The sequence below is a fragment of the Nerophis ophidion genome, linkage group LG11 (genome assembly GCF_033978795.1).
Source record: "Nerophis ophidion isolate RoL-2023_Sa linkage group LG11, RoL_Noph_v1.0, whole genome shotgun sequence".
NCBI classification, from domain to species: domain Eukaryota; kingdom Metazoa; phylum Chordata; class Actinopteri; order Syngnathiformes; family Syngnathidae; genus Nerophis; species Nerophis ophidion.
This window is the reverse complement of record NC_084621.1, coordinates 42,045,111-42,056,977: the sequence shown is the minus strand read 5'-3', so window position 1 is coordinate 42,056,977 and position 11,867 is coordinate 42,045,111. Positions and strand designations below refer to the sequence as shown.

General features: G+C 38.3%; 1 protein-coding gene across 1 annotated transcript in view; it reads left to right on the top strand.

The window, feature by feature from the left end:
* Positions 1-11,867, top strand: part of st14 (ST14 transmembrane serine protease matriptase) — a 71,370-nt gene that overhangs the window by 18,857 nt on the left and 40,646 nt on the right. The window contains exons 3-6 of the mRNA XM_061915998.1: positions 654-801; positions 1,359-1,516; positions 3,856-3,926; positions 7,662-7,828. Of these exons, the coding sequence (XP_061771982.1) occupies positions 654-801; positions 1,359-1,516; positions 3,856-3,926; positions 7,662-7,828 (544 nt within the window). The remainder of the gene's footprint in view (positions 1-653; positions 802-1,358; positions 1,517-3,855; positions 3,927-7,661; positions 7,829-11,867) is intronic.

Here is an 11,867-nt window from a genome sequence, read left to right as displayed (position 1 = left end):
ACACCTTAGGTTTAGTTGTGATAAATCACATACTGTGAATGTTGTGTAATTTCTATATGTATGAACATCTGTTGCTAATTGTGTAAATGTATGAACACTAAAACTATTTTATTTATGTAGAATACACACTGGACGTTATACTTCTTTTATATAAATATATATCGTTAAATTTTCAGTCATACAAACCTAAATGAAGGATGAAGTGTAAAGAAATAGAACTGAGGAAGGAAAATAATTCAAAATAATAAATGACAATCCCCAACAAAACCTGTCTTCATGCTTTTAACTTAGCTGCACGTGTTAGAAACGAGTAGCAAGGGAAGAATAATGATGTTATTGACCGTGCAGTGTATAAGCGGAAGTGTTTACTTTGTAATTAAACACAGTCTCAAAGGAATATAACGTGCGGAGGCGCTTTCTAAACAAACAGCCACATTTCGATGTCCGACCCCTTAAAACAGCGGCCCTCTTCATGATGTAGTTGAATAGCCCTAAACTACGCCCTAATTTCCAATTGACGTAAGCAGTTTGATTTTTCAATGATGATTATTCCATTCCCTGTCAGAACATCTTGCAACAATACAAAGTGACCTGTCATATAATACATGTTTTACAACATGCTAATTAGCCTCTGTTTTTGTCCTTTCCAACAGGGCCACAGTGATCGCCATGAGCGGATCGACTTCCTGAGCAGCAAAGAGAAAGCCCATTCCAAGCGGAAGCTATGGGCTGTGATAGGCGTTTTATTGGCAGCCCTCATCCTTGCTGCCGTAGCTGCTTTCCTAATTTGGCTGTTTGTCTGTGAGTGTTGTCGAAAGCTTCGTCCATTATACTCCCTCAAATAGTTTTCAAGTGGTCTGCTACGCTTTTCTGAACATCATCAGAACGTTTCTTTTTGAATAAATTCTAGTTATTCTTTGTAGGATTTAATAGGATGTTTGAAGTGTTTACCCTGCCAACGTCAGCTCTTGCAAAGACAAACCTACCATAAGAAGCACTGTTTATACTTGCTGTGAAAGCTCTTTGACAGGAGACTGTTTAAGTGGCTTGTTTGGATGTTTTTGATTTCCCATTAGTGTTCGCTCAAGTGACAGCATTGACTCTCTCCTTTTGAATAATGTGGAGGAAAAAAATGCTGTTGCGTGACATAGTTTCCTTGTCATTTCCACACGCGCGTTCTGACGATAAGCCTTCTGAAGTCTTGATTAGCAGTCTCTCGTAGGAGCCGTTTTGTCAGTCCTCTCAACTTGAGATCAGTCTGTGCAGCTTTAAAAATAGGGTTTTACTTTAAAATCTTCTGTCGTATAGAGGCGACAAACTGATTTGATGCTGAAATACTCTGTCTTGTCACCTTCAAGTTAAGGAGGCTGAAGAAGCCGCCATCAGTAGGCAGACAACTCCTGCAGAGGTCGTGTTCAGTGGTCACATGACACTACCAGATGTCAAATACAACCAGCAGCTGGAGGAGACCAGCAGCCCCGAATTTGAAGCACTGGCAGATAATCTGGAGGCAATTGTAAGTTTGATGCTGAAAGAACACAGTTCAAGTGACAGAATGCGTATCTGACCAAATATCAAACCTTGCGGAAACTATAAAACACCATGTATGCTGTGTATTAAGTGGACACATGTTTGTATTTTCATAAATTTTATCAGTCCATTATTTTTTTAATTGGAACATGTTAAAACTTTACAAGCACACATTTCTGCTCAAATCATTAACAGTCCAAAAGAAGTGGGAGGAAACAGACCTTTGTTTGGTCCCAATCCCAATCCAACAATAAAAAGACCCAACTGAATCCTGATTTAGCAAGGGCTTGGCAATAGAGGCCAAGAAAAACTTGCCTGTGGGAGGATATTTCTATTGAAATTCATTTTGAAAACAACAAACCAAAAATGCTCTCCATCAACACAATTCAAACAAAATAGAAAACTTGATCCACTTTTTGTACAATTGCAATACATGGAAATGTATTATTTGAATAACATTGTTATTCAAATGATGTATTAATTCATTGGACTCACTATATCCAATGAATTAATACTGTCATCTATTGTACATACAGTGCATCCGGAAAGTATTCACAGCGCTTTACTTTTTCCACATTTTGTTCTGTTACGGCCTCATTCCAAAATGAAATAAATAGATTTTTCTCCTCAACGTTCTACAGACAATACCTCATAATGACAATGTGAAAAGTATTTTTTTGAAAGTTTTGCAAATGTATCCATTCATCCATCCATTTACTACCGCTTGTTCCGTTCGGGGTCGCGGGGTGATGATGGAGCCTATCTCAGCTGCATTCGAGGGCAGGCGGAGTACACCCTGAACAAGTCGCCACCTCATCGCAGGGCCAACACAGATAGACAGACAACATTCACACTCACATTCACACACTAGGGCCAATTTAGTGTTGCCAATCAACCTATCCCCAGGTGCATGTCTTTCGAGGTGGGGGGAAGCCGGAGTACCCGGAGGGAACCCACGCAGTCACAGGGAGAACATGCAAACTCCCCGCAAAAAAAATAAAAATAAATATACATATATATATATAATTTTTTTTTTTAAATTTATTTATTTATTTATTTTTGTTACATTTGCAAAACTTTTTTGAAAGTTTTGCAAATATAATACAAATAAAACATCACATTTACAAAGTATTCACAGTCGTTGCTCTATACTTGCACCTTTGGCAGCAATAAAAGCCTCTAGTCTTTTTGAATACGATGCCAAAATCTTGACACACCTATCTTTGGGCAATTTTGCTCATTCTTTTTTGCAGTACCTCTCAAGTTCCATCAGGTTGGATGAGAAGCATTAGTTTTCATTAAGGATGTCTCTGTACATTGCTGCATTCATGTAGGGCGAGTCAGGGAGGTGACCAAGATACTCTGTCATATTTACAGAATTCCTCTGTAGAAAGAAGAACCTTCCAGAGGGACAACCATCTCTGCAGCAATCCACCAATCAGGCCTGTATTAAGGGCAGGACGTAAGCATTTATTTGCAAAAAGTTTGCTAAAACGCACCTGAAAGACTCTCAGACCCCGAGAAACTAAATTATCTGGTCTGATGAGACAAAGCTTGAATGTTTGGAGGAAACCCAGCACCTCAAGCATCCCCACAGCGTGAAGCTGTGGGAATACTGTTTTTCAGCGGCAGGATCTGGAAGACTAGTCAGGATAGAGGGAAAGATGAAATTACCAATATACAGAGATAGCCTGAATGAAAACCAACACATCCATCCAACTTGATGGAGCTTTAGAGGTGCTGCAAAGAGGAATGGGCAAAACTGATAGCTGTGGCATCGTATTCTAAAATACTTGAGGCTGTAATCCCTGCGCTCTAGTCTGAAAAATAAATTATATAGAATATACTTTAAAAAATCTATAATAAAATTGTCAAAGCATATGATCGGTAAATTTAAAATCGAATCAAATCTGAGGCCAAAAATGTGTAAACTCAGAGGCCAAAAATGCTGATCAGGACATCGGGACAGTAAATATTCTGTACTATTGCTTTAAGTGCCAATGAGCACATGTGGCTACACAGGTTTAACCAGTTCCACAACTAAACACACACTACATGGCACAAACTGAGCCTCTTAAAATGTTATCACCATTCTCTCTTAAATCACTCCTTTTGTCTCAATCAAACTTGACTGTTACTTTCTATTTGAAATGCACTCCACTCAATCCAGGTATTATGATTAGACTCTTGTACAGTCACTTCAGAATGACACTCGACAAGACAAGTTGATTGCAAGTTCTGTTTGAAGCGTTCTCATTAAAAAAGTTTTTATATTAACATACTCATTCTATTAACATTCAAATAATGTATTTTTTCTCTGTGCAGCTGGAGGAAAACATCAAGAAAGATTCAATCCTTGCTACGTACTACACAAAGTCTGTGGTCACAGCATTCAGGTACTCTGTTCAAGCTTGAACGACACACCAGCCTGCTAGGTGGCAGCAGTGCTCAAACTAATCAGCATGCTGAACAAAAAAATATGACAAAGAAAACATAGCCCTTGGTTTTACTGTGACTATTGTAGGTAATAAATGAGTAGAATGTGCCCTTGTTTTGGAGCAAATACTAGTTAACAACCAGCTTGACACATTCAGATAAATAAGTATTATCAGGTACTCAATAGTTTTCAAATATACTTGTAGTCAGACAATATTTTCGGTGTATTAGAAGGAATTTTTTTCCTGACATATTTCGACTGTAATCTCCAGTCAGACTGCTACAAGAACTTTTGAAAAGTATATAATTAAGAAGCACTAATGAACCTTTTTGAGCAGGTTCTCAATAGTATTTTCATTCAGGGGATGGGGGAACGTTCAAAAAATCTCTGTACCCTAAGGGGGGCTGGACAGATAATAATTGAGAAGCACTGTGTTAAATTGTAAATGTATCAACTTTCACATATTTTTCCGTTTTCCTGTCTTTTTAAAATGATTTTTCCCAATAAAATAATACTGTCACAATGTGTTAATGTAATAAGATAATTACGTTGTTACAATGAATTGAAAAATGAGTGATACATACTTTAAGACCACCTTAAAGAAACAAAAACTACACACACACAAGCCTCTCTCTTTTTTCTGCCTTTTAAATAGTGAACTACGTCTTGTAGGAGTTGGCTAACAATGCAAGTAATGGGCGTACAATCTATTCCACCTAAAAAGCCCTCCAGAAACCATCCAAAAACATCAAGTGTTTTATACACATGCTATAAGTATGTAAGCAATGTAGTAACAGGCACATTCATGATAACATGTAATGTTTGCAGTATTTGGGTAATTTTAAACATGACCTTAATTTCTTTTCTGGATGCATTGATTCCACAGAACACATAGCAACGGCTTCAAGGTGGAAGAGGGGTTAGTGCGTCTGCCTCACAATACGAAGGTCCTGCAGTCCTGGGTTCAATCCCAGGCTCGGGATCTTTCTGTGTGGACTTTGCATGTCCTCCCTGTGAATGCGGGGGTTCCTTCCGGGTACTCCGGCTTCCTCCCATTTTCAAAGACAAGCACCTGGGGATAGGTTGATTGGCAACAGTAAATTGGCCCTAGTGTGTGAATGTGACTGTGAATGTTGTTTGTCTATCTATGTTGGCCCTGCGATGAGGTGGAGACTTGTCCGGGGTGTACCCCGCCTTCCGCCCGATTGTAGCTGAGATAGGCGCCAGAGGCCCCCGTGACCCCAAAAGGGAATAAGCGGTAGAAAATGGATGGATGGACATAGCATCGGTAGTATTTGTTATGCGTTCTGTGACAGGACTTTCTGTGTTGTCTACCACGAATAGACTTTTTGAAAGCTTTGGAGCGTTACCATGGAGCGCTATTGCTAAACGTTTCAAATAAGAGCATAAAATATGACTCACAATGTCCGCTCTTAAATTCAGAATAATCCTTGCACAGATAGAAATGCTTCCTAGCGATGTTGCAATGGTCTTATGCTGCGCTCCGTTTTTTTGAGAGCCTTATAGTAGCGTGTGGATTGTCAAAGTTGACCAACTTCTCGGCTTGGTGCTACATTCTTCAATTATAGGTAATGGTCTTGATTTACAACCCAACATTAACTTTTTGTATCTCAAAGAAAACACAGCAGAAGCAGCTCTAGCTTCTTCTTCTTTGTTATATGATGGCCGGTCACAACCAACGTTATTAGCAGCTCAAGCTAGCTAACTGACTACTGACTAGTGGTCTTTTGAGCGCTGTGCACAGGGCAATGTGTCATGACACCACAAAAGTAGATATTCTGTGTTAGCTCTTACAATGACAATGTTGCTATAACTTGATTAATATGCAAGTCACCACATGTGAATTGAACATTTGTAGTGTGTTTTTTTTTTTTTTTGAGCGCTATGATGACCCCATATACCTGCATTGTTAGCTGCTTTTTACCAGCAATGTTTCACTATTTGGAACACAGAAAGGAGGGAAAGGCTTGTGGGTTTATGTTTCACATATGTGCAGTTCCCCTTTTAGCTTTTTTTAATTTTTTATTATTTATTTATTTTTATTTTTTATTTTATTTTTTTTAAATTGATCTCAACTCTGTACACTGCTGCTGGAATTTTAATTTTCCTGAAAGAACTCTCCTGAAGGAATCAATAAAGTAATATCTATCTATCTATCTATCTATCTATCTATCTATCTATCTATCTATCTATCTATCTATCTATCTATCTATCTATCTATCTATCTAGCTAAAATTTTACGTATGAATTAATATTGAAAGACCCCCTTGCACCCTACTCTTTTGGAGGTAAAAATGTGTCATTTTTGTTGTTGTGTTATGGTGGATTTCATGGATGATTAATATGTTGTTTAACGATTCATTTTTGGATGTGCAACTTCATACCAACCACCCACAACGTTTTAAGTCTGTCAATCCAAATGCATGAAGAATGCGATTGTACTATGTCTCCCCACCCTAAGAAAAAAACAAAGCCACTGTTGATTTAGTCATTGCAAACAAATTAACCAAAGCGAAGTTCTTTTTTTGGACTTTCATTCACCCTTTCAAATTACTGCAAACATATAGTCCATGAATGTATCGTTTTTGTTAGCGATGTCTGATAATATCGGACTGCCTATATTATCCGTCCATAAATGCTTTAAAATGTAGTATCGGAAATTATAGGTATCAATCCATCGCCCCCCGCGACTCCAAAGGGAATAAGCGGTTGAAAATAGATGGATGGGTTTCAAAAAGTAAAATGTATGACTTTTTAAAACACAGACGTAGGGAAACGTACAGAGCGCCTATAAACCTTAAAGGTACTGCCTTTGCGTGCTGGCCCATTCACATAATATCTATGGCTTTTCACACACACAAGTGAATGCAAGGCTTATTTGGTCAACAGACATACAGGTCACACTGAGGGTGGCCGTATAAACAACTTTATCACTGTTACAAATTTGCGCCACACTGAACTCAAACCAAACAAGAATGACAAACACATTTCGGGAGAACATCTGCACCGCAACACAACATAAACACAACACAACAAATACCCAGAAGCCCTTGCAGCACTAACTCTTCCTTGACGCTACAATATACACCCCGCTACACCCTACCCCCCCCACCTCAATCCCGCCCCCCAAGTCCCCCTACATCAACCTCCTCATGCTCTCTCAGGGAGAGCATGTCCCAAATTCCAAGCTGCTGTTTTGAGGTATGTTTAAAAAAAAACAATGCACTTTGTGACTTCAATAATAAATATGGCAGTGTCATGTTGGCATTTTTTCCATAACTTGAGTTGATTTATTTTGGAAAATCTTGTTACATTGTTTTAATGCATCCAGCGGGGTTTCCAAGCAAAATTAGGCATAATAATGTGTTAATTCAACGACTGTATATATCGGTATCGGTTTATATCAGAATTGGTAATTAAGAGTTGGACAATATCGGAATATTGGATATTGGCAAAAAAGCCATTACCGGACATCTCTAGTTTTTGTCATTTTTTAGTAGCATTGTACGACAAAATCACTGTTAAATAGCAGCATCAGCATGAGACCCATCTCGTTTTATTTATTCAACCATTTGGTCTGTTAATTGGCAATCCAATTCCCCGGCTAATCCATGCTTCCTCCCAAATCTTTCAACCTGGTACTGAATGGATGCACTTTCTCTGTATACCCCAGTGAAGGTGTGATAGCTTACTATTGGTCCCAGTTCGACATCCCAGTGGAGGACCTGGAGTTTGTGCCAGAGCTGTCGGAGGAGCTGGTGTTAGAGACTCTGGAAAATGGAATAAAAGATCAGCAAAGGACTACCGGCCAGATAAAGATCAATGAAATTACAGCCACACGTAAGTATCACATAAGTGGCCATATTATATTGACATTGTGACATTTAATACTTGAGTCATGAGTTGGCGGAGGTCGACCTTATAGACCTTCAACTTCTCGACATGCACATTTTTCAGCTTCTCGACAAGCACATTCATCCAAGTCATACTCTGATTGGAATGATTAATGTAATACAGAAAAATCAATACTCATACTTTTAATATTGGTGGACCGCCTTTGGACGTGTCAATAAGCTTATAGAGTGTTGCATATCTAGAGTTCTATTACTTTCTGCCAAGCATAATGATATTGATGATGGATAATTCAGACTTCCACAATATAGTCCTCTAGGACAGTGGTTCTCAAATGGGGGTACGCGTACCACTGGGGGTACTTGAAGGCACTGACGTGCGTTCAGGGAAAGCAGGTTAGGCGGAGCCTCACGTGCCATCATGGAAAGAAAAAAAAAATGTAAAAAGAAAACAAATTAGTTAAATTGTTCTATGTACCCAGTGATTATACTGCACAGTTACTTTCCATTTAACTTCACCAGTTTTAGATTATTTCTATTCAAAATTGCTGAATTTTCACATTTACCATTCAAATACTGAGAAGAGACTTGCGGTGAGTCACCAGCCAGTTGAGCCTCACCATGGATTGCGCAATGACTCTGCTGACTGCTGGCCTGCTGTGCAGTGAGACCGTATTGCTAAAAGAATTATATTATACATTTCCATAGTTTAGTTAGCTGAGGTATATAATGTACAGTGTATTTTGTCAACAACTGCATGTGTGTAACGTATTTCTTGTTTATTAAAAAATATTCTAAAAATAGCAACAATTCAAAAATCCTTTATAAATATATGTATTGAATAATACTTCATCAAAATATGAATTTAAGTTCATAAACTGAGAAAAGAAATGCAACAATGCAGTATTCAGTGTTGACAGCTAGATTTTTTGTGGACATGTTCCATAAATATTGATGTTAAAGATTTATTTTTTTGTGAAGCAATGTTTAGAATTAAGTCCATGAATCCAGATTGATCTCTATTACAATCCCCAAAGAGGGCACTTTAAGTTGATGATTCCTTCTATGTGTAGAAATCTTTATTTAGTATTGAATCACTTGTTTTTTTTTTCAGCAAGTTTATAGTTATTTTTATATCTTTTTTTCCAAATAGTTCAAGAAAGACCACTTCAAAAAGATCAATATTTTGCTCTGGTATACAATTGAATAAATCAGAAACTGATGACACAGTGCTGTATTTTACTTAATTTCTCTTTTTTTCAACCAAAATTGCTTTGCTCTGATTAGGGGGTACTTGAATTAAAAAAAATGTTCACAGGGGGTACATCACTGAAAAAATGTTGAGAACCACTGCTCCTGGACATCCCCCAAATTCTCAGTTGTCTGTTGTGTATGGTGGTCAACAATTCACTAGTTCAGCTCCCAAAATAATTTTCTCAGATAGTCAATGTACTCTCATTGTTGGTCAACCAGTGCTTTTGAACCTTGACCCAAACAAATGAAAGAAGTCCATGTCACAACGTTCTCCACATTGTATTTTATGGGTGTTTACGGATATTTATTTACCTAAACCGCAGAGGATGGGGTCCCAATTTGAAGCCCATTTAGTCACCTTTAGACTTGTTTTACCCAATACAGTAGTCTTAAGCGCATTGTAGTGTAGATTACAGAACCCACAAATAACCATGGCCGTTGTTGACCGACCAGTACAACACTGCCATTGTGTGGAAATACCTGGGTAATTCCTCAAAATTAGAACTGGGCTTCCATGTGCTAAACCATGGGTGTACAGTTAGTTGTTCTGCCTAGAGTTGGTCAACTTGACAGTCGCAACTAAAACCATTAGCCGTGTTATTAGCATTGCATGTCCACGCTGTAATTGCACATCGTTCACACCACAGGCTCACTAATGTGGAGATGTGTTATTGATGAGGCAGTAGTTGAAAATGAAGTTAGTCAAAAACTTGTTTTGACAGATGTTGGTCACATTAATTGTTGCAGTGAAGATACAGTAGCGCAAAGATTAGCTGCCATGTTGTTGGGTATTGTGGCCAAACATCTAAATTTTTTTGTCTTCTGTGGTCAGATTAAAAACAAATGGAGCTTTTTGGCCACAATACCCAGCAATATGTTTGGAGGAGAAAAGGTGAGGCCTTAAATCCCAGGAACACCACACCTACCGAAAAAGTGAATTACCTCCAAATTCTTCAGGACAACCTAAAATCATCAGGTTGGGTCTTTGGCACAGTTGTGTGTTCCAACAGGACAATGACCCCAAACACACATCAAAAGTGGCAAAGAAATGGCTAAATCAGGCTAGAATGAAGGTTTTAGAATGGCCTTCTCAAAGTCCTGACTTAAACGTGTGGACAATGCTGAAGAAACAAGTCCATGTCAGAAAACCAACACATTTAACTGAACTGCACCAATTGTGTCTAGAGGAGTGGTCAAAAATTCAACCAAGAGCTTGTGGATGGCTACCAAAAGCGCCTTATTGCCGTGAAACTTGCCAGGAGACATGTAACCAAATATTAACATTGTTGTATGTATACTTTTGACCCAGTAGATATGGTCACATTTTCAGTAGACCCATAATAAGTTTGTAAAAAAACCAAACTTCATGAATGTTTTTTGTGACCAACAAGTATGTGCTCCAATCACTCTATCACAAAAATGAGAGTTGTAGAAATGATTGGAAACTCAAGACAGCCATAACCATACGTTCTTTACAAGTGTATGCTAACTTTTTGAACACAGCTGTTGGTTCTGTTACACCATGATAGTAAAACGGGTTAAAAATCAGTTCTGTATTTGTTTTCCAAACTATGCACACATTTGTACAGACAAAGCATATTTTGTTAGATTTGTTGAACTCCTAGGCTTTTATAGTTAAGGTTACAAAGAACGCTTAAAACTTAGAAAAATTTGTAAAATCACAATTTGATGAAATGGCCTCAAAACATGCAACTTTTGCCTTAACTTTTTGAAAAGCTCCCGCAAATTCAGTCATTTTTAGGTCACAATATTCCCAACATAAGCCAGCCAAATCCTGGAGGTACTGACCAAAAGCTGACTTCAACAACCAACATTTTGAAGTGCATGCAGGAGACAATAAAGCTCCTGGATGCTGACCAATTTATAAGGCCAATTTTTGTTTTTTACCTTATTCGGTAGTTATTTCCCTTATGTAGACCAGACGCAATGTAGCTGTAAGAGGTTAATTAGCGCATTTGGGGCTGATCTACAAAGGTCAAAATAACACCACAAACAAATACATTGCGTGTCCTATAATTGGGCGTGTTGTGTGATCTAATAAGACTCATTGGAGGCCGTGCAAGGCTTTCAGTGATGTTCTACTTTGTCCAATTTAAATAACTACCCCTCATAATACTATAATTTTTAAACCCACATAAGCGATTACAACCTACCTGTATGTTGTAGTGTCAAAAATAAAATCATTGTAAAAACATACTAAAAGTGATAAAATAAAGAAATAAAATATTTGAACTCACAATATGCAGCACCAATCAGAAGGCAGGGGTACCACTTTTATTGTTTGTTGATTCGATTAGAAGTGGCGGACCTTCATACTGGTTGAGACAGGTTAGCTATCAACCGACCTCGTCTCACGAGATCTAGCTTCTCTTTAAATTTCCTTCTTGAAAATGGCCTTGCAAGTATATATCTGCAACCTAATCAACGTTTTGTTGTCCTTCGGCCATCATGGGTTAAAGAAGTGAGTAGATATCAGATTTCTCTGCTAGCCAAATGTTGGTCCGGTGTGGCTCTGTGTATTTGCTCACAATTTGACTTTCGATACTCACTTGTGAGTCGTTCAATGTGTGGCAACTTAGGAGGCCTACTGTCAACCGCTCGTGATCTGATTGGCTATCGCAACGGTCTGTCAACTGTTCGTGTTCGTTCACCTCCGCTGCACAGACCGCTGCATGGTTGACGAAGGCCTTTGGCAGATTTCATGCCACGGTGGCAACATACAAGTTTTTTTTTGATTGATTGATATATTTTAA